This window comes from Wickerhamiella sorbophila, assembly GCF_002251995.1.
Source record: "Wickerhamiella sorbophila strain DS02 chromosome Unknown contig3, whole genome shotgun sequence".
NCBI lineage: Eukaryota > Fungi > Ascomycota > Dipodascomycetes > Dipodascales > Trichomonascaceae > Wickerhamiella > Wickerhamiella sorbophila.
In genome coordinates, this window is record NW_020194004.1 from 1,720,682 (window position 1) to 1,739,975 (window position 19,294).

The 19,294-nt window shown below is 48.6% G+C and overlaps 11 protein-coding genes across 11 annotated transcripts; 6 read left to right on the top strand and 5 right to left on the bottom strand.

Annotated features, from left to right (window-relative positions):
• Positions 1-204: 204 nt before the first annotated feature.
• On the top strand, positions 205-1,632 carry B9G98_02878 (3-hydroxyisobutyryl-CoA hydrolase, mitochondrial; the record flags this gene model as incomplete). Its single annotated transcript, XM_024809435.1, has 1 exon — positions 205-1,632. The coding sequence occupies one exon, from the start codon at positions 205-207 to the stop codon at positions 1,630-1,632; it is 1,428 nt and encodes a 475-aa protein (XP_024665203.1).
• Positions 1,633-1,729: 97 nt separating this feature from the next.
• Positions 1,730-3,865, top strand: B9G98_02879 (Ubiquitin carboxyl-terminal hydrolase 14; the record flags this gene model as incomplete). Its single annotated transcript, XM_024809436.1, has 1 exon — positions 1,730-3,865. One exon carries the CDS (start codon positions 1,730-1,732, stop codon positions 3,863-3,865), a length of 2,136 nt encoding a protein of 711 aa, XP_024665204.1.
• A 292-nt stretch (positions 3,866-4,157) lies between these two features.
• B9G98_02880 (Protein MUM2) lies at positions 4,158-4,811 on the top strand (the record flags this gene model as incomplete). The annotated part of the gene is made up of 1 exon (XM_024809437.1): positions 4,158-4,811. One exon carries the CDS (start codon positions 4,158-4,160, stop codon positions 4,809-4,811), a length of 654 nt encoding a protein of 217 aa, XP_024665205.1.
• An 89-nt stretch (positions 4,812-4,900) lies between these two features.
• On the bottom strand, positions 4,901-5,992 carry B9G98_02881 (Phospho-2-dehydro-3-deoxyheptonate aldolase, phenylalanine-inhibited; the record flags this gene model as incomplete). The annotated part of the gene is made up of 1 exon (XM_024809438.1): positions 4,901-5,992. One exon carries the CDS (start codon positions 5,990-5,992, stop codon positions 4,901-4,903), a length of 1,092 nt encoding a protein of 363 aa, XP_024665206.1.
• Positions 5,993-6,359: 367 nt separating this feature from the next.
• B9G98_02882 (hypothetical protein) lies at positions 6,360-8,171 on the bottom strand (the record flags this gene model as incomplete). The annotated part of the gene is made up of 1 exon (XM_024809439.1): positions 6,360-8,171. Exon 1 carries the CDS (start codon positions 8,094-8,096, stop codon positions 6,360-6,362), a length of 1,737 nt encoding a protein of 578 aa, XP_024665207.1. The 5' UTR covers positions 8,097-8,171.
• Positions 8,172-8,225: 54 nt separating this feature from the next.
• On the bottom strand, positions 8,226-9,836 carry B9G98_02883 (Ribosome-associated complex subunit SSZ1; the record flags this gene model as incomplete). The annotated part of the gene is made up of 1 exon (XM_024809440.1): positions 8,226-9,836. The coding sequence occupies one exon, from the start codon at positions 9,834-9,836 to the stop codon at positions 8,226-8,228; it is 1,611 nt and encodes a 536-aa protein (XP_024665208.1).
• Positions 9,837-10,045: 209 nt separating this feature from the next.
• Positions 10,046-11,665, top strand: B9G98_02884 (RNA polymerase II transcription factor B subunit 1; the record flags this gene model as incomplete). Its single annotated transcript, XM_024809441.1, has 1 exon — positions 10,046-11,665. The coding sequence occupies one exon, from the start codon at positions 10,046-10,048 to the stop codon at positions 11,663-11,665; it is 1,620 nt and encodes a 539-aa protein (XP_024665209.1).
• A 342-nt stretch (positions 11,666-12,007) lies between these two features.
• B9G98_02885 (MICOS complex subunit MIC60) lies at positions 12,008-13,543 on the bottom strand (the record flags this gene model as incomplete). Its single annotated transcript, XM_024809442.1, has 1 exon — positions 12,008-13,543. The coding sequence occupies one exon, from the start codon at positions 13,541-13,543 to the stop codon at positions 12,008-12,010; it is 1,536 nt and encodes a 511-aa protein (XP_024665210.1).
• A 212-nt stretch (positions 13,544-13,755) lies between these two features.
• B9G98_02886 (Actin-related protein 4) lies at positions 13,756-14,988 on the top strand (the record flags this gene model as incomplete). Its single annotated transcript, XM_024809443.1, has 1 exon — positions 13,756-14,988. The coding sequence occupies one exon, from the start codon at positions 13,756-13,758 to the stop codon at positions 14,986-14,988; it is 1,233 nt and encodes a 410-aa protein (XP_024665211.1).
• Positions 14,989-15,263: 275 nt separating this feature from the next.
• Positions 15,264-18,152, bottom strand: B9G98_02887 (hypothetical protein; the record flags this gene model as incomplete). The annotated part of the gene is made up of 1 exon (XM_024809444.1): positions 15,264-18,152. The coding sequence occupies one exon, from the start codon at positions 18,150-18,152 to the stop codon at positions 15,264-15,266; it is 2,889 nt and encodes a 962-aa protein (XP_024665212.1).
• A 151-nt stretch (positions 18,153-18,303) lies between these two features.
• Positions 18,304-19,038, top strand: B9G98_02888 (hypothetical protein; the record flags this gene model as incomplete). The annotated part of the gene is made up of 1 exon (XM_024809445.1): positions 18,304-19,038. One exon carries the CDS (start codon positions 18,304-18,306, stop codon positions 19,036-19,038), a length of 735 nt encoding a protein of 244 aa, XP_024665213.1.
• Between the last annotated feature and the right edge of the window lie 256 nt (positions 19,039-19,294).

Genomic DNA, 19,294 nt, shown 5'->3' on the forward strand with positions numbered 1-19,294 from the left:
GGCCGTCAGTGCTCCTGGTGAAACGGAAACCGAGCACATAAACACGGATCGTTGCTAAATTGATCACATCTATCGTCTCGGCACCCGAATCGGCATGTTGGACCGGAAACCTCCTCAACTGCGGGGAATCACCCAACCCTAGAATAAACGCTGACCAAGTAGAAATACTCACATTCTAACCTAATGCTGAGGAGGAACTTGCGGATGCCGTTACGCGCAAAGATCGACCCGACACGTTTGAACATCAACGCACGCATGAACCACACTTCCAGCTCTTACGAGGAGGGCTCGCCGGACGAGGTTCTTGTGCGATCCAATGGTGCGGTGCGCGAGTTCATTTTGAACCGTCCCAAAAAGCTCAACGCTATCAACCACAATATGTGCACCTTAATGGCCCCTCGTCTTTTGGAGTACGCCAAGAGCGACTCGGCTAACATTATCGTGGTGAAGGGCGCTGGCGGCAAGGCCTTTTCGGCCGGTGGTGATGTCACTGCCCTGGCTCTTATGTTCCGGGAGCAGGGGGCTGAAGTTGGCGAAAAGAACTGCTCTCGCTACTTCCAGACCGAGTTTGCTTTGGATCATCTAATTGCTACTTATGCCAAGCCATATGTTGCCCTCATTGACGGTATTACCATGGGTGGTGGTGTTGGCCTGAGTGCCCATGCTCCTTTTGTAGTGGCTACTGAAAAGACCCTGTGGGCTATGCCTGAGACCACCATTGGTTACTACCCCGATGTCGGTGGTCTGTTCCGTCTCAGCCGCATGGACGGCCAGCTTGGTCTGTACCTGGGTATGACTTCCGATCGCCTCAAGGGCTACGATGTGTACCGGGCAGGCGTCGCAACCCATTTCGTCCCCAGCGAACGTGTGCCTGAGATTGAGAAGCGTTTGAGCGAGCTCAGACCTTCTGATGGCGATGCCACTTCCGACGAGTACTTTAGTCTCGTCAATCGTGCCATTGAGGAGTTTGCCGCTGATGCCCCCGCCAACCACAAACCCACCCTCTCCGATGCGGATCGTGACGTTATTGACTCTTGCTTCAAGTTCGACACTGTCGAGGAGATCATTGCTGCCCTGGAAGCTGAGGGATCGGCATTCGCTCTCAAGACCAAGGCCACCTTGCTTGACCGCTGCCCTCACTCCCTCAAGGTCACTTTGGCCGGTTTCCGCAAAGCCAAGTCTCTAGACATCAAGTCTGTTTTCGCTCTTGAGCAGCACATCGCCGATGGTGTGTGTGGCCGCAATGATTTCGCCGAGGGTGTCATCGCCTTGTTGGTCGACAAGCGTAAGCCTGTCTGGGAGCCCGCCTCCTTGGAGCAGATCAGTGCCAGCGACATTGCCAAAATCTTCGCGCCCCGCAAGCCCGATTGGACCCCCATGAAGTTCCACACCGACCGCACCTACATGCAGTACCCTCACAAGTTCGGCTTGCCCACTGAGGAGGAGATCATGCTTTTTGTCACCGGCGAGACCTCTTCTTCCGAGACAAAGGCTACCCGTGATGATGTTGTCAAGCATTTCGAAAAGACTCATGGCAACAAGGTTGGCCTTGTCAGCCACATCGAGCATGTCCTCGCCCGCAAAACTAAAGCCGACCCCCAGCATCCTACCCTTCTTGACTGGACTTACTAGACTGTAGGATATCGTGAGTTAAAAAGTGATGTTTTCTTCCCCCACATCGCATGTAGTACATAGGGTTGTAGACTCCCAACTACGGTTTGTCAACATAATGCCTATTTACAAGGACGAGTGTGTATATACGTTTGACACGCCTGAATCGCAGCATGGGCTTGATGTTTGTGTTCAATGTGGCATTGCTGTTTCGCCTGATCCGAGCCGTGACTTTTCCAAGGCGCATTTCAACGGTACAGGACACGGCAAGTTTGTAAATATCAAAAAGGTTCCTCGCCCTCGGGGTCCTAAGGCGGTAAAGCTGGCAGTTTCAGCAGAGGCGGAAGCGGATTTGTTTGAAACTGTGACTACCGCAAAGGACTTGGGCGGCGGATCAACCGATAGCCCGGAATGGCAGCAAGAGATTGACCGAGTTCTTGCGGCAGAGTCGTATGCCAAGCGTCAGGAAATCCAGGCGTGGGAACTCGATATCAAGCCTTGCAAGCATGTTGCAGCGCTGGATCAAGACGAAGGTGCGCGGCTAACTAGTGAGCAGCTTTCGAAATGTTCGAATTGCGATCTGACCTCTAACCTGTGGATGTGCTTGCAGTGCGGCAATTTGAATTGTGGGCGGCCCCAATTCGGCGGAGGTGGCGGAAACGGACACGCTTTAGCCCATTTTGAGGCTAGTCAACATCCACTTTCCGTCAAACTGGGATCGATTACTGCCGAGGGAAGTGTCGACATTTACTGCTACTTGTGCGACGAGGAAGTCAAAGATCCATCCATCGCAAGCCATCTAGCGCACTGGGGCATTGATATTGCGCAGCAGGAGAAAACTGAAAAAAGTCTGGCTGAGCTACAGCTCGAACAAAATGTTAAATGGGATTTCGCAATGTCCTCTGACGGCAAAGAGCTGGAACCTGTTATGGGTCCCGGGTTAACTGGTCTACGGAATCTCGGTAACACATGCTATCTTAATAGCGTTGTTCAATGTCTATTTGCATTGCCTATGTTTCAAGCTGCATTCCCTGCCAACACCCCAGATAACACGAGCTCAGCCGATCCTGCCAACGATTTGTTGATTCAGTTGCGGAAAATGCAGGATGGCCTGAACAGCGGTCACTATGCTGTCAAGGATTTCCATTCCGAAGATGGTTACCAACGGGGATTTGCACCCGCAATGTTCAAGTACTTGATCGGCAAAAATCATCCCGAATTTGCAGGCATGGGGCAGCAGGACGCATTCGAGTTTTTAAGCTACCTTGTGGGAGAGATCCAGAAATTCGCTGCAAAATCGGGCACACTCGATCCGACAGAGTCCTTGCAATTTGAAACTGAAAACCGCTTAGAATGTACAGAATGTCACGCTGTTCGTTATAAGCTTGAAGGTCAGGAAAACCTATCTGTGGCTGTTCCTATTGAAGAAGCTGCTCCTGGCGAGTACAGACCTGTTCAACTAGCCGAATTGCTGGATTCCTTTACGTCCAAGCAAACTCTGGAGTATTCTTGCGCCACATGTAAAGTAGGCAAAACGGCCGAGTCAACCACCAAGTTCAAGTCCTTCCCAGAAGTTTTTGTTCTTAATGCCCGCCGATTCCAAATTGTCGACTGGGTGCCTCGTAAGGCGGATGTTCCTGTCATTGTCGATTCTTCCATGTCTCTGGACAAGTATCTGTCCAAGGGCCCCCAAGAGGACGAAAACGTTGTAGTTGACGAAGAGGCTGAATTTGTGCCTAATCAGGACGCACTCCAGCAATTGGTAGCCATGGGATTCCCCGAGAGCCAAGCTACAGACGCATTAAAAAACACTGGAAATTCAAGCGCAGAGTTAGCCATGGAGTTCATGTTCAACCCCCCCGCCGAACCATCCACTGGCGATATCGATGATGTCAGCCGGCTTCACCTCGAGTCAATGGGGTTCACCACCGCGCAGGCCACCGCGGCGCTTCAGGCCAACACGTCAATCGAAGCAGCTGTCGAGTGGCTATTTGCCGGGAATGGGGAGTCTATTACCGAAATTCCCGTGAAGGTGACGAAAAAATCCTGTGGAGATCCTTCTATTCCGGCGAATTATCAGCTGCGGGCCATCATATGTCATAAAGGCACTAGCGTGCATGTGGGCCATTACGTTGCATACGTTCGGCATGGGGATGAATGGTACTTGTTTAATGACGAGAAGGTTGTAAAGGGTGCTGAAATCGAAGAAATGCAGAAGTTTGCTTATATTTATGTTTTTGAAAGGCTGCGCTAATGATCGCCTTCCTTTCGCCCAGGTTTTGAGGCTAAGGTCCCCACTTATCGCAGCCGAGTGTTCTTGCAGGGTCCGACACGCGGTCCCGTCGCGTCCAGGGACCACAAATTGTGATACATCACAAAAAGTTATATTGATGGGACTAGATATATAAGTTGCCTGCTTCCCACCTAAATTTTCCATCCACAAACAACTCTCCGACAACAGAGACATTGAACACAGATCGACTACTACTTTATCGTTTCCATCGACCGAACTACCCCCTTTCTTCAAATCTTTTTTAAAAACAATGATGAACGCTACTAGTCGTTTTCCTTTTGCCAGTGAAACCATCTCCACCAACAATGTCAACTCGGGCCTGCGGCCCTATGACATGTTAGCACCGGGAACTTTTTCTTCGGGTCTAGGAATCAAGACCATTGACCATTCTAACAGTCGGAATAATTCCACTTCTTCTACTACTTCTTCCCCCTGGTTTACTCAAAACAACGTTGTGGCCCAACCGGTGCCCCAGATGCCCCAGCAACAACAACAACAACAACAACAACAACAACCGCCAGCCCAGCAGCAGTTTCGCCCCCAGCAGGGAGCTACTGCAATGCAGTGGGTTGGCCCGTCTGAAAATAGTAGCCCTAAATCATTGACAGACTCGAGTTCTGTGTATGATCTGTCTCAAAAGCTGGAGGAAAAAGAGGCAACCGTTCGTGAGCTGAAGTTGCAGGTCGAGGCACTCATGACGGCCATTGCGCTGGGGAAAACCTCGGAAGTTGGTTCTATGGACGGTGCCGAGCTTGTCCATCGGATGCTCACTCGGCTCAAGAGCCTGCGAAGTGAGAATGAAAGACTTATGGCTCTTGCTTCGCATAACCATGCTGCTCGCTTGGAGATTGAGCTTGATCTCCTCAAGCAGGAAAACTCAGCTCTCCGGAAGCAGCTGTCGCATTAAGCATATTTAGCATCTTAACTCTCCACGAAATGATTTTCAATCTTGTGAAATCGTGACTTTTCCTTTTTTCTTTCTATTTCAAGACATAATTAGTGGCTGCGGCGGTCCTTAGCAGCCTGAGCGAGTTCTCGAAGGCATTTTTCAGTGGTTTCCCAATCAATACAAGCGTCGGTAATAGATTGACCATAAACCACGGGATCGTTTTGGCGTCCGGCAACCAGATTGGACTCGATCATCACACCGCAGATAGCTTTTTGGCCACCGGCAACTTGCTCAACCACAGCATCAACAACTTTAGGCTGGTTATTGTGATTTTTAAGTGAGTTTCCGTGGGAGCAGTCAATCATAATGCGGGCGCTACCTTCTTTTGCGACACCGCTCTTGAGAAGCTTGGCCCAAGCATCGTTAACACTGTCCTTGTCATAGTTTGTGCCATTTTTGCCACCGCGAAGAATAGCAAAGGTATCTTGGTTACCATTGGTACCTACAATAGCAACATTACCTGGTTTTGTGACGGACAAAAAGTGGTGAGGGTGGGCAGCGGAGCCCATCGCATCGATGGCAACTTGTAGGCCGCCGTCAGTGCCGTTTTTGAAACCAACAGGGAAAGACAGACCCGAAGCAAGCTCACGGTGAAGTTGACACTCAGTGGTGCGGGCACCAATAGCGCCTAAGCTGAACAAGTCACTCAGGAACTGCGGAGAAATCGTGTCGAGCATTTCACCAGCGATCGGCAACATGGAAGTCAGTTTGACGAACAGCTCACGGGCAATACGAAGACCCTTGTTGATTTTGAAAGATCCGTCGATATCAGGGTCATTGATAAGCCCTTTCCATCCAACAGTGGTCCGGGGCTTTTCGAGGTACGCCCGCATAATGATGAGTAGGTCGCCTTTGAGCTCCTCATTGAGCTTTGCCAGCTTCTCACAGTACTCAACAGCAGCCTTGGGGTCGTGGATAGAGCATGGGCCGACAACAACCAGCAAACGGTCATCTGTGCCGTTAAGAACTGCAGTGGCCGCCTCGCGGCCCTCGATGATTTTCTCGTAGGACTTGGTGGTGAGGGGAATTTCACTCTGAAGAAGATCAGGGGCAATCAGAGGCGAGTACCCACGGACACGCCAGTCCTCTGTTTGTGTACGGTCTCCAATTTTTTGATTGATTTGATGAAGTGGACTCATGATGGAAGTTGCAATGACTCAGAGTGTTGCCGTTGATGAAGATATTCATGTGTGCCTTATGCATGAAGAGTATGCAATACGTCATGTTGTTTATGCCTGGGCGAAACAAGTAGTAGAGCTTGGGTTTCCGGCGTACTCGGTCAGTTTTGATACTTTTGAGCATATTACCATTTTCGCTCGTTTTCAGCTCCTAAACTGCCGTATTTGCCCAAAGCTGGATCTTGCCCCGATATCGCTTATTCTAGCGCATTCGCAAGTGGTGGATGAAAAAACCACCCACTTTCTTTGGTCACGTGATTTGTTTATCCGGGCAGGGCTGAATTTTCTGATTTTCTGCATAGAAACCAAAATAAATATAACTTATACATTATGATCTTCGTGTCAAATGATCGCCAATAAATCTCATAGCTTCCGCCTCTTCGGGATGGCTCATTTCAATTAGCTGTCGTTTGGCTTCAGCAAGGAGCTGATCATTAAAGGTTGGGCCTGTGGGATCACCAATAACAGTTTCATTTGTCGAGTCCTCGCTCAATTCTGGAACAGGATCTTCAGCTATGAACGCATCCTGAGTGAGAGAATGTGTGGAGTGCATTCGAGGAATCCTTCGTTGCTTGAGCTTGAGCTCCGCAGGGGTTGAGATATTGCGGCTCATGGCTTTAGGTGTTCGGGTTTCGGGGGTCTTTTGAAGCCGCATCGGGCTAGAGTCTCGGCTCTCTCTAGTTTTAAGGTCTAATACCACTTTTGAAAGCTGTAAAAGAATGTCCTTCATGTCTTTAGACATGGTTTCAGATTCATTGGGCCTCTTAACCGCCAGTTCGTTCACAAGATCCTTCAACGATGAAAGTTCCGATCTAATTAACTCGAGGCATTTGTGTGCGAAGTCCTCCTGGAGTGGTGTTTCGGGTGCCTTTGGTGCTGCTGAAGTCACAGCAACCGTGGGGCTTGTGGGCGGCATGGCTACCGAAGGTGTCTGATTTTCTGGAGCCGTCGGAGCCGTAGTAACCGCAGGAACTGTAGGCACCGTAGGAACAGTAGGAACCGTAGCAGCTGCTGAAGCCACAGGATACACAAATTCTACAGGGCCCACAGGGAAAGCTGGCGATTGCTGAACCGCAGACGTTGGAGCACTCGAGACTCGACGGATTTCGCCAACATTGGCTTTGAGCTGACTGTATTCTGTGGAAAGCGACTCGAACTTTGACAACTTCTTATCCAAGCGCTTTTTCACTTGTTTCAGCTTTTGTTCAACTTCCAATACCTCGATTTTCTTTTGTTCAAGCTCGTCTTGGGGTTCTTTTTCATGAAGAGTAACCGAAGCATCTGAAGTTGCTGGACGAGAAGACGTAAACACCTTTTCCATAAAACCAATTTGATTCTCCAAATCAAATGCACGTTTCTCAGCATTCTCCGCTCGTTTCTTTAGCTCCTCCTCGAGATCCTGACTGGTTCTCATTTGAGACTCAAGACCCTCGATTTGGCTCCTAAGAACAGAGATGAGCTCGTTTGCTCCGTGAAGTTGAGTTTTAAGCTCTTCTATTGTACTGTTGGCAGTCTGAGCTTGCTTTTCAAGGTTTTCGATATAACCCTTCTGCGTTGATGTGACTTCACATGCCTTCTTCGCACTCTCATGGGACTCCACTGCTGCCTTTTTATAATACGCCTTCCGCTCAAGTGCATAGGCTAATTCTTGCTCTAGCTTGGCCTCCCGACTCTTGTACACCTTCAATTCAGCTCTCACGTCCAAGTTTTCCTGTGATAATCTGTTCAGTGTCTCCTCAAGGTCGCGGTTAGCGGATGGCTCCGGTGGGGTGGTAAAGTGCTTAAACGACGAGTTATCGCGTCCACTCCGAGACTTTGCCGCCCCGACGTTACGGATTCCATTGATTGATTGCCCTACAACTGCAGAAGGGCTGTCTGAGAAATTGTCTCGTCCTTTTATAAGCTCCGCTAGACTGACCCGTGGACTGCTGTGCGGCCGTAGCTCAGGCGACAGAGTAAACCTTGTGCGTGAATTACTTTTGATTCCCAGTGCCGGCTCATCAGATAGATATAAACCACCGTCTGAGACGTCTGATCCAGCCATTTTGTGGTCGACGCGAATCATGAGGTAAACACTCGCTTAGCTCAGCATGCCTTTCGGCCGCGTGAACGACGCGTTGGAGGGCTGAGTTTAGGCGGTTGGTGGGGAATAGATAATTTTTAAAAGTCTTTTTTGATTAGATTTCTATCTTTTTTAAACAGTACCAGCGACGTGCTCGGAGCCAGACCGTGCGGCAACCTGCATCTTTAGATCCTTGGAAATAGTAACAACGATATCAGCTTTGCCGTTAGCAGTGATACCAAGCTGAGCAAGAGTCTTGCCGGGCTTGACAACTCTGCTGCGAACCTCATACTCCTCATCCTCGTCGTCACTCCAGTCACTCTCTTCGTCCTCGCCGGCAGCCTTTGGCTCGGGCTTGACGGTTTCGACCTTAATCTCACGCTCGATCTCGACAATCTCAATAAGAACATCACCTTCAGCAGGGATAGAGATAGTCTTACGGATAGGAATGAGTGTGTTGATAGCCAAAATCTCAGTAACACCCTCAGCGGTCTTGACACCAATAGGCTTGGCAAGATGGGGGCCGTTGGTGACAACAGGCTGCAAAGACTCGGCGATCTCCTCAGCATCGAAGTTGGAGACCAAAGAGGCCTGAATAGCAGCACCGCGAGCAATCAGCTCATCGGGATCGATGGCCTTAGTGTCGGTGTTTGGTGAGCGGATAACAGTGCGCTCAGAATCAAACAGACCGGAAACAACAGAGGAAACCTTGGGCACCCAAGAGGTACCACCAACAAGAAGAACCTCATCAACATCCAGAACATCAACATTGGCTTTGGCAACAAGGTGCTTGACAAAGTCGCCAATACGTGTGAACGCAGAGCGGCCAACCATCTCGAAACGAAGACGGTTAAGAGAGCCGCTGAAATCGAAACCAGAAGCAACACTCTCAATACCAAACTGGGTAGTCGTAGAGTTCGACAAAGTCTTCTTGATCAGCTCGGCCTCATGGGCAAGCTTGGCCATGGCGCGCTCCTCCTTGCGGGGATCGACCTTGTATTCTTTCTCAAACTCCTTGGCCAGGTGCTCGATGATGGCCTCATCAAGATCACGGCCGCCAAGCTCAAGATCATGCATGGTCGCCAGAATAGTAAAGATTCCACCGTTATAAGCAATGACGGCGCCGTCAGAACGAGTACCGCCAAAGTCAGCGACAACGAAAAGCTTGTTAGCATGTGCATCGATATCAGGACGAGAAACGTGGGCGAGGAGAGCAGCAGTGGGTTCGTTGATAACTTGCAAGGCAGGCAGGCCAGCTTTTTCAGCCAATTCGGCAACCAGCTTTCGCTGCTGCTCAGAGAAATTGGTGGGGACGGCAATCACACTGCCGTCAATCTCCTTGCCAATGTAGTCATTAGCAGCAGTGTGCAGTTGCTTGAGGTAGCGAACGACAATCTCATTCACACTGACGGTATGCTCGGACTCGCCGTCAACAACTTTGAAAGCAACGAGTTTCTCGCTATCTTCAACGGGATGGGCAGAACGGTGGTTGGCACTGACATCGATCTTGGCATAGCTATTGGCCAAAAAATCACGGAAGAAGGCAACAGTGTTTTTGGGGTTGCGAACCAACTGCTGCTTGGCCTGCGCACCATAGTACTCGTCGCCATGTGCGTAAGACAGCATAGTCGGGATTGCACGGTCACCGTCCTGGTTAGCAATAACCTCAAGGACACCATCCTTCATAATGGCAACCGACGAGGAAGTGTTACCGAAGCTTAAACCGATAATAGTCTTGGACATTTTTTTTTTTCGGCAGGTGGGTGGATTGATTTTTTTCATCAGGTAATCAAATTATACATGGTGAGAATACGGTTGATTGAGGGTGGTAACTTGGTCAAATGACTGCTTAAGAGCCAGGTTTGAGTCTGGAAAGGCATTTTTTTCTATAGAATTTATAGGTCCATAAATGCGTCTTAAAGAGCCTTTGCCTTTCCTGGTTACCTAACCATATGGAGTTCGACGCTTCGTTGAAAGGAGTTGTTGGCAAGATCCAACTGACTGCAAAGACAATCAATTGGCATCCGAATGAGGGCAGCGCTGTTGTTATAGATCTTGTGGGAGTAGCGGGCATGAAGGCTACTCCACCAACGGCGGCCAAAGCCCGGATCCAACTCCAGACCGCAGACACTAAATATGTATTCGACTTCAAATCGCGGCCAGAACTCGATTCTGCACGCGACAATCTCCAAAAGGCGATCAAAACGGCCAGAGATAGCTCGGAAGCGGCGTCGGCTACTCCTGAGACCACTGGAACCGCTGGAACAACCCCAAATCTCGAACCAGCTCCCCCTACAGCGCCAACGGCCCCCCCGAAGCCCAGAGCTGTCAAACGCAAAAGGATTGATTTGAATCCCAAAGTGCTTCTGGCTAATCTTGAGCTTCAAAGGGATATTCTAAAGAAAAACCGCGAGTTGATGCTGGTATTCCAAGAAGTTGTTGTCAAAGGAAGTTTGACGAACGACCAATTCTGGGAAATGCGCATGGAATTGCTACAAACTGCGGCTCTTGAAAATGGACAAGCAAGAGGCTCTTATAACGTATTGAGTACAATCAAGCCGACCACTACGAGCGATAACAAAATCAATCTGTCGCTTACCCGAGAAAAGATCCATGATCTCTTTGATCAGTATCCGATTGTTCGCAAGGCTTATAACGAAAACGTTCCACCATTATCTGAGGGTGCTTTCTGGCAAAGGTTTTTCCAATCCCGATTGTTTTTACAGCTTAGAGGAGAGCGGGTCTCTAATAACCACCCATATGATTCACTTATTGACAAGTATCTGGACATTCTGGAGGAACAGAGAATCAAAAGGCAACAAGCAGCCTCAATCAAAATCGATCACCAGGTACCCTTGTTTTTTGATGTTGCTGCCAATTCTGAGAATAATCCTGAAACGACCGGAAATGCCCCGGACCTGACTATGAAACCACAGTACTCTGATATGGAGGCCTCTAGGCTCATCAAATCAATGAATGTTTTGAGCAAGAGGCTCCTTCTTAATAAACGGGGACCTACCTCGACAGCAGATTCAGATATCCCTGATTTGACCAGTGAACTGCGACTGGCTGACCTTCAAGATGATAACAAACAAGGCGCCAGTGTGGATCTCCATATAACCGTTCCGAATCAAGTTGATCGTGAAATTATGATTTCCGAACAGGAGTTTGAGGCACAAACGCAGGCCTTGTTAGCAAATTTGGTCGCTCAGCCTATTGATCTGCGGGAAGTTGGCGATTCAACTGACGAACTGATAGCAGCCCAGCAGCAAATCCAGGACCTTGTGGCTCAACAGTCTCTACGGAATGAGAAATGCGACACAATCGAACTATCCGAGGAAGCTTATCTTTGTCACGCAGCAACTTTAGAGTTTCTCAGGCATTTTTGGCGAGCCCACGCCCGTAAAGAGTTGGTCGAGCCTTACGTCGAATCGTTACGCAAATCTCTTGACCGAATTGATGCTGTGGTGAACAACTCTGGTCCTCATATCCAAAACGAGACCAAGGTGGCGCTGGCGCCTCTTGTTAAGTCCGTGCATAGAGCATTAGCTGTGAGTGGAACTGGACCATAGGAGCTGGTTTTTGTAAATCTCGTTATAGAGAAATAGAATCTCGATCAATGAATGAATATGCCGCATTTCTTGAGCTAGTGCGTAGAGTTTAGGCTGAGACTTGTCAATGACGTTGGCGTGCGCCCACTGTGCTACCTGACTTCGAAGATGATCTTGAGTTTCTCTGAAATGGCGCAACTCATTTTCAGAGGGCCAGTAATCATTTCGCGATATTCTACGTAATAGCTGGAATTTGAAAGACCTCAACCAGATGGCCAAGTCCCGTCCTGATAGATGCCTAGTTGCACATGCGCGCTGAGCCATTACAATGTTTACAATTTTACGTGGGCCTAAACAACGACTTTATTTAGTGGAGATGCTCCACAAGCGTCCCTCATCGGCAAGAACCTTGACAAGGAACTCGAGCTCACCACGCTTGCGTCCCTCGTTGAGCCAGTCACCGGCAATCTTCTTGGGCCAGCCCTGAAGGGAGTTGACCTCGGCCACGGCATCGACGACGTTGCCCTGAGAAAGCAAAGTTTCGGCGCGGGCGAGAATGGATTCGATGTCATCACCCTTAGGCATACCCTGCTTCTTGACCAGCAAAGCGGACAAGACCCGGGAGGTCAAATGACCAAACACGCCGGCGTCAGGGGGCGCCAAAGAAGCCCGGCGAATCTCGGGAGCGATCAGAGCGAATCGAACAGCGAGCTGGGCAGGGCTCAGAACACCATGGGTCTTGACCTCGTCGGAGACAGAATCGACCACCGCCTTGACGAGGGGATCTTTAGGCAGAGTCTTGGCGACGGTCTGGAGCTGGGGCTGAATTGAGCGAGCGTCAGTGGCCATTGCGGACTGCAAGGCGCTCAAGGCAACAAAAAAGTTGACTGCGCCATCGCTCTCTGTGATAGCCTCACCAGAGGAGAGAACTGTCTTCTCCATAGCGCTGAGCTCTGAGCTGAGCTTCTCGATCTGAGACAAACGGCCCTCGCGCTCCTCTTCGACGCGGTTTGCAACTGTCTTGGCAAACTCTTCCTGCTGCTCGATAAATTGAGCCATAATAGCCGTATTAGCCTCAGCAAGAATGGTCTTTTTAGCCGCCTCGACCTCGTTGACCAAGCGATCATTATAGACCTTTAAGAAGAGCATCTTCTCCTCATTGAAAGCGTCATGCAGCTCGGCAATCTGAGCCTCAATGATCTTGTTAAACTTTTCACTCTGCTTGGAAAGTTCGGACTTGAGCTCTTCGGCCTGGGCAACCCGGACACGCGAAAACTCAGTGGAGGCGGCCTGAAGAGACTCAAGCAAATCACGAACATGCTTCTCAGAAAGCTTGCCAGTGTTAATTTTACTGGTCACCTTAGAAAGAGCATCAACAACACCATTCAATGAAGGGTCAAGGTCCTCGGGAATGGTGAAATTAGGAAGTGCCTCAGCCGTGGAGGATTTGGCAGTCGTCGACGAAGGCTCCGCCAATTTAGGCTTGACAACATTTTTTTTCGACTCCTTAGGAATGACCGGAGTTGGGGCTGCAGGCTTCTCCTCAGTCTTGTTCAAACGAGGAGTGGCCTTGGATGCAGTGACCGAAACGGTTTTGCTGTGAGTACCGAAGCGACTATAAACAGGCTCGCGATAACGCCACTCGTCGACAAAATACATGACGCTGGTTGCACCAGGAACATACGAAGTGAAGGTGTTGTATGTTTTTTCATCGTGCAGCGAGGCATAGGCACCTCCACCGTAGACACCAGCAGCTAGGAGCGTGGTGGCCAGCAAAAAATTGCGGATCTTGTGTGTCTTCTTGACAACAAACTCAGGAGTAGCACCTGGCTCAACTTTTACTGGAGGAATCTCCTGTAAAAGTCGACGATATGTACTGAATGTTGCTCGTCGGTACATAATGGCCAATGACAAAGCCGCTGAGGGAAGCCTGAAATTATAGACGGTCGATGAAATCGCTTGGTCATCGTAGTCGACTGGAACTGAGGGGTATGCGAATTTAGACTGATCAAGATATAAAGTATATTGTTTTTAGCTACTTGGCCTAGGTTTGGGTCCCTTGGCCGCCGTCCTTAAATATCCGGCAGACTTCTCGATTACCAATCTTCCGTATGGCTCAGGTTTACGGGGCAGACGAAGTCAATGCCGTGGTGCTGGACCCCGGTGCGGCATGGACTAGAACCGGCTGGGCCGGAGAAGACGCACCGAGTGCTACAGTGTCTAGTTGGTACTCTTATATGAAGGACGACGATGGCACAATTAGTCGTCGCCAATATGGTGACGATATTGTGAATATGGCTCGGGCGAACGTGGAAGTGGCTAATCCATACGAGGATGGTCTAGTTTCTGACTTTGAGGCGGCTCAGGAGCTTTGGAACGTCGCGCTAGCTTCGGAAATGGCCAGTTTAGAGGACGCGCCCTTGATGGTAACCCAGCCCTCTTGGGGTGATTCTAGCTACCAGAGGCAAGTCATGGAGTACTGCTTTGAAAAAACTAAAACACCAGCAGCATATCTTGCAAAATCTGCCGTATGCTCTCTATTTTCTGCCGGCAGAGGCTCAGGCTTGGTTATTGATGCGGGTGCTCAAACTTTATCTATTACACCTGTGATAGATGGGTTGGTACTGAACAAGCCTTCTATTCGTACAAAACGGGCCGGAAACTACCTCAACACACAAATTCTTGCTGCGCTCACTGATCTGAAGCACGAGATAGTGCCCTGGTACCAGGTCTCCAAAAAAGAAGTGGTTGAACTGGGAGAGCCGGCAAAGTATACCAAAAAAGGTATTGAAACTACTTCAAGTTACCATGATCTCCAAGTCCAACGCGTAATTGATGATTTCAAAGAGTCTCTTGTCCAGGTTTCCGGTGTTCCATTAGATGAAAAGACTGAAACTCCTGCCCGCACCTACGAGTTTCCGGATGGCCACTCGGCCGAGTTCGGAAAAGAACGCTTCGAATTGGGTGAGTCGCTGTTCAGAAATGGGTCTGATGAAATGTCTGACGATTCAGAGAACTCCAAAGGTGTTTCCCAACTGGTCATTGACGTGATCAACAACTGCGATGTCGATATCCGGGCAAACCTTACAAACAACATCGTTATCACCGGTGGAACGTCGCTTTTACAAGGATTCACTGCTCGTATCAACCACGATCTGCAGCAGGCTTTCCCTGCTCTTAAAATAAGGCTCTATGCTCCCGGTAATATGACGGAGAGGCGTAATGCTTCATGGTTAGGTGGAAGCATCCTGGCCTCCTTGGGTACCTTTCATCAACTATGGGTTTCTAAACAAGAATGGGATGAAGTAGGAGCTGAGCAAATTGCTGCAAAGCGCTTTAGATAGGTTTATGTGTAATTATAATGTCACCATTTGTTCATTCGACACCGCCCGGTTATCATTATTCGCATCTGTATGTGAGATTCCGAGCGGCATGCACCAGCGACGCTCTGCCTCCAAACTGGGCAATCTGGCCGAGTGGTCTAAGGCGCTCGACTCAAGCTTCTATTGCTTACCCGCTGTAGCTGGGTTTTCGAGTCTCTCCGGAGGCGAGGGTTCGAATCCCTCGGTTGTCACTACTTTTTTGGTTTGTGTCTTTGTTTTTTATGTGTGTTAATCATTCAAGTATATAACTTTTCTAATGCATAAATTAGTTCATCGTACCAGTCGATAGAATCATGAAATACTCCTTTTATCTTGTCCGCGTTTATCAGGATATGAGAAGCGTCAATAACTTCAGCCACGGGACCTATCGTTGACAGCTGTCGTTTGATGAGCTCGAATTTTTCAGTGATATCTCCTGTTAGCAGCTTAAATCCGTAGATGCCTCCTGAATCTGTTCCAAAGTATACATCTGGTGCAATGTCTCTCAGCACCTGTGATTTGGCCTCCGTCCAATCAAGATATCGCTTGTATCCCGAGCGAGTACTAAAAGTAGTCAATTGCCCTATTTCAAACTTCAGTGTAGAAGCTAGGCCACCAGGGCTGGTCTTGTTAGGCATAAGAACATGATACTCATAGTCAAGTGTGCTCACCAAGGCACTGGGTGTTTCGTTCAATATTATGCCGTCGAGTGGCCATTTGATACTTGGACAAGACATGATATCACGGTCGAGTCCTTTTCCAACCTTGGCCATTGAGACAGCTTTGATACTATCCGCAACCAGTAAGAATCCTTTGCTGTAGTCCATACTGGACACAATATTTCCAACAGTTGCGAGGGGCGTTCGAAGTTCAAGATGCGGCGTGTCTCCTTTTGTTTGTAATGACCAATGCTGCACAAATCCATCCACTGCAACCAAAAAGTTAGAGCCCCTTAGATACTTGATGGCTGTAAGGATGCCATCCTGGCCTTTGTCACCCTGGACCACTTTAGTGTCCAAGACAATCTTGTGGTCAATATCAAACAAAACAAGAGTCGATTTCTCGCCTCCATCCATGTTGAAAGGAGATTGGTCGTTGATTGCCAAAATCACTGCGTTAAACCCAGCAGCAGACCTGTCAAGACTGATCAGCCCAACTGCCTCTCCAGTGACACCTTCAACCTCAAACTGTTTGCTTTCTCCGAGAATGTCTGTTTCTACTAGTTTGACGCTTGCCCCTTCATTGACTCCCCTGTTGACAATTGTGAGCCATGTCCCTACCCCATTACGATAAATCCCTCGAGCGTTCGAAGATAAAAGCTTTTGATTGGTGATGCTGGCATAAACACTGTCATAATCGATTTTGAACAGTGTAATATTCTTACCACCCATCGAATATAGATCCCGATCGAGTTTCACAATGCTGCTGCCCTCTGGTAGATTATTCAGTCGTTTGGCGACCAACCCCCATTTAGTTAGCTTTACAATCGCGGCACTACCAGTTCCAACCAAGAGAAGACCATCATCTGTCAAAGTAGCGGTTACGAATTTACCCACAACGTACTTTTCGAGTATCTCGCCTTTCAACGACAGAAACGTAACTTGCCCACTTGGATGACATGCAACTAGTTTGTTTTGGTACATTAGTAGTTGAGAGCAGCGTTCCAAATCGATGCGACTTCTATCGATATACAAGTGCTCCATAGTGCTGTAGAATTTGTGTTGATCGGTTGCTAGCACGCTGTAAACACTGTTTTCAATTTTCGTAGTCGTCAACTTTCCTCCTACCGAATCATACTCAATAAGTGTATCACCAGCACCTCCGAAAATGACACCTTTGTGTATACTTGCACATTCGAATTCCTGTTCAAGGACCTTTTTATTGTCCACAATTACACCAGTCGATGTCACAAAGATGTTGTCGGAAACAGCAAAAATCTCATCCTCAGGTATGCGTTCCGTTACGGATTGAAGACAGCTAGTAGAGAAATCAAACAAGTGTGACCCCGAGATCCCGGATGTTAAGAGTTTTCCACGCCACAAAAACATTCTGTTAGCTCCCACCTCAGCAGTTCTGACGATTTGAACAGGGCAAAAGAGGTTGACTTGGCTGAGCTTGGAGGCATTTTCATCACTTTGGACAACACAGAAGTGTTGGTGTCCACTCCTATCGACTGATGAATCAAGTCCAGAGATTTTTGTAAGTAAAGATTTCTCAAACACTACCTCGTCACCATTTAGAATAACTCGAGATCCAAGGATATCGTGACAAAAGACAATACTATCGTCCAAAACAGAAATATGTTTCAAACACGGAGAGAACTTTGTTATAAACACCCACTGTGATGAAGAAACGCTAACTTTGAGCAGCTCTCCAGAAGACAGTGCAACATATATCCAGCTTTCGTAGGCAGCAGATGCCACAATGTCGTTCTCGAATGAATGAATGATTCGATTATTTGTTTTGGTAACCACGAATATGTTTCTTCTCGTCAAGGCATAGAAACTTTCTACTCCCGAGTACAGAGTCAACGAGTCTTTGGAGTCGAAAATATCACTAAAGTCTTTGAACGCTCGTTTTCCAGTAACTTCACCAACCACACAGTTTGTTGGGGTATGCAGAGAGGATAGGACAACTTGAGACTGATTTAACCAAGCAATACTTCCTGGTGAGTCGTGGTTGATAACGACTGTTTTGCACCGCGGGGACTGGGTTACTGAGGTGAATGTGACGAATAAATACTGACCCTCACCAATGTGAGCCAATATTTGGGTTCCTGAAGGGTCTACAGAGATCAATTTGCTGGGATCATGCCGGTCGGTTTCTTGCAGCGGAGTAGCGAACTTATAGCGCACATGCAGCTTCAAGTCGTCATCGATTTGAACCAATTTCAAAACATTGCCATCCAAAACAGCAATCCAGTCTGATTCAGATCCCTGTGGCCGAAAAGCGTGGACTGCACTGGGCCAGAATCCCGTAAACACTTGTTTTCCTGAGGATGCAAAGTTGGCCGCTTTGAGGTCGTAAAGCTCAAACCCAGTAGTAGTTGCCAGGATGAAGCATTTTGTGTGCGCTAGGGACAACGACACGGCAGCTAATATCCTCCCTGGCGGCACAAACGGGTAAATTAACCCCAGGCCAGACATGTCGAGTTGATCTCAGAACTGATTACCCAAGCAGCCTCTGTCGCGTAAGCTAGTGTGAGGTTGAGGAACGTTTTATCATTCTCACCACATCGTGATTTTGAGCGGGCGGACTGAGGTGGTTTTAAGCACCACATTTTGAAGAAACTTTCGAATGTCTTTTCCAGATGTGGGGGAGGACACAGCGTTGTATTTGGATGAGGAGGTAGGCCATCTGCGGAGCCCTGAGTTTGGCGTGGCTTCACACCATCGATCGAGCAGATCGGGCAGCAATCTGCCGAAATGGCAGCAACGGCAGCCGCGGAGGTTCACCAGTCAGTCAATTCTTTCGTCGCATCGCTACGTATCACCTTATCAAAGCCCTGAAACGGCGAGCAGCTGGCCAGAGACAAGCGACTCGACGTCGGTACTGTATTCCACGAGCGCTGACGCCGTAACTTTGGGGCTGAAAAAGAGTATGCAACGTGCTAGAGCATCGCTGGTAGAGCCTAGTAGCACACGGATACGGTCTATTCCATCGCCCCGCTTTTCTGATCCTGATATTGACAATGTGGTCGTCACGGTCCGGGAGTTGCGAAACGAAAATGAGGACCTGAAATTGGATTTGGCGAACGCAAGGTCCGAAATTGAGAACCTCAGGGAATCTTTACGTCGTGAGAAAGAGCAGCAAGCCAACAAAGTCGACCTTGCCATGAGGCAACTTCGCAAGGGCTATAATGATAAACTACGGGAGTCATGCTCGCACTACTACAGAGAAGTAAAGAAGGGTTTCGAGGAGCATATCTCAAGGCTTGAGGCAATGCTGGAGCAGGAGCGAGAGCAGAAGGAAGAGCTTCTTGAAGCCTGTGACCGCTTTTTCGACAAGCAACTAGCAGAGCTGTCAAAATGATTCGATAGCAAGGTCAATTGCTTACTTTTTTTTCTAATTTAATCCCATTCAGGACCGTGGGATACATCTTGATTGGTTATTTTGTTGTTCTTATTTACCCGTATCTCCTAAACTTTAGCCTTTTCCCCCGCTCGTCTGGCTGACCCCCGCTATTGTTTACTTAACTGCAAGTCCTTTACTGTCCGTGCACTTAGCCGTTAAGTATTAATCCAGCGTTAGCTATGTATACAGTCCAACATATGCATGAGTAAAGCGT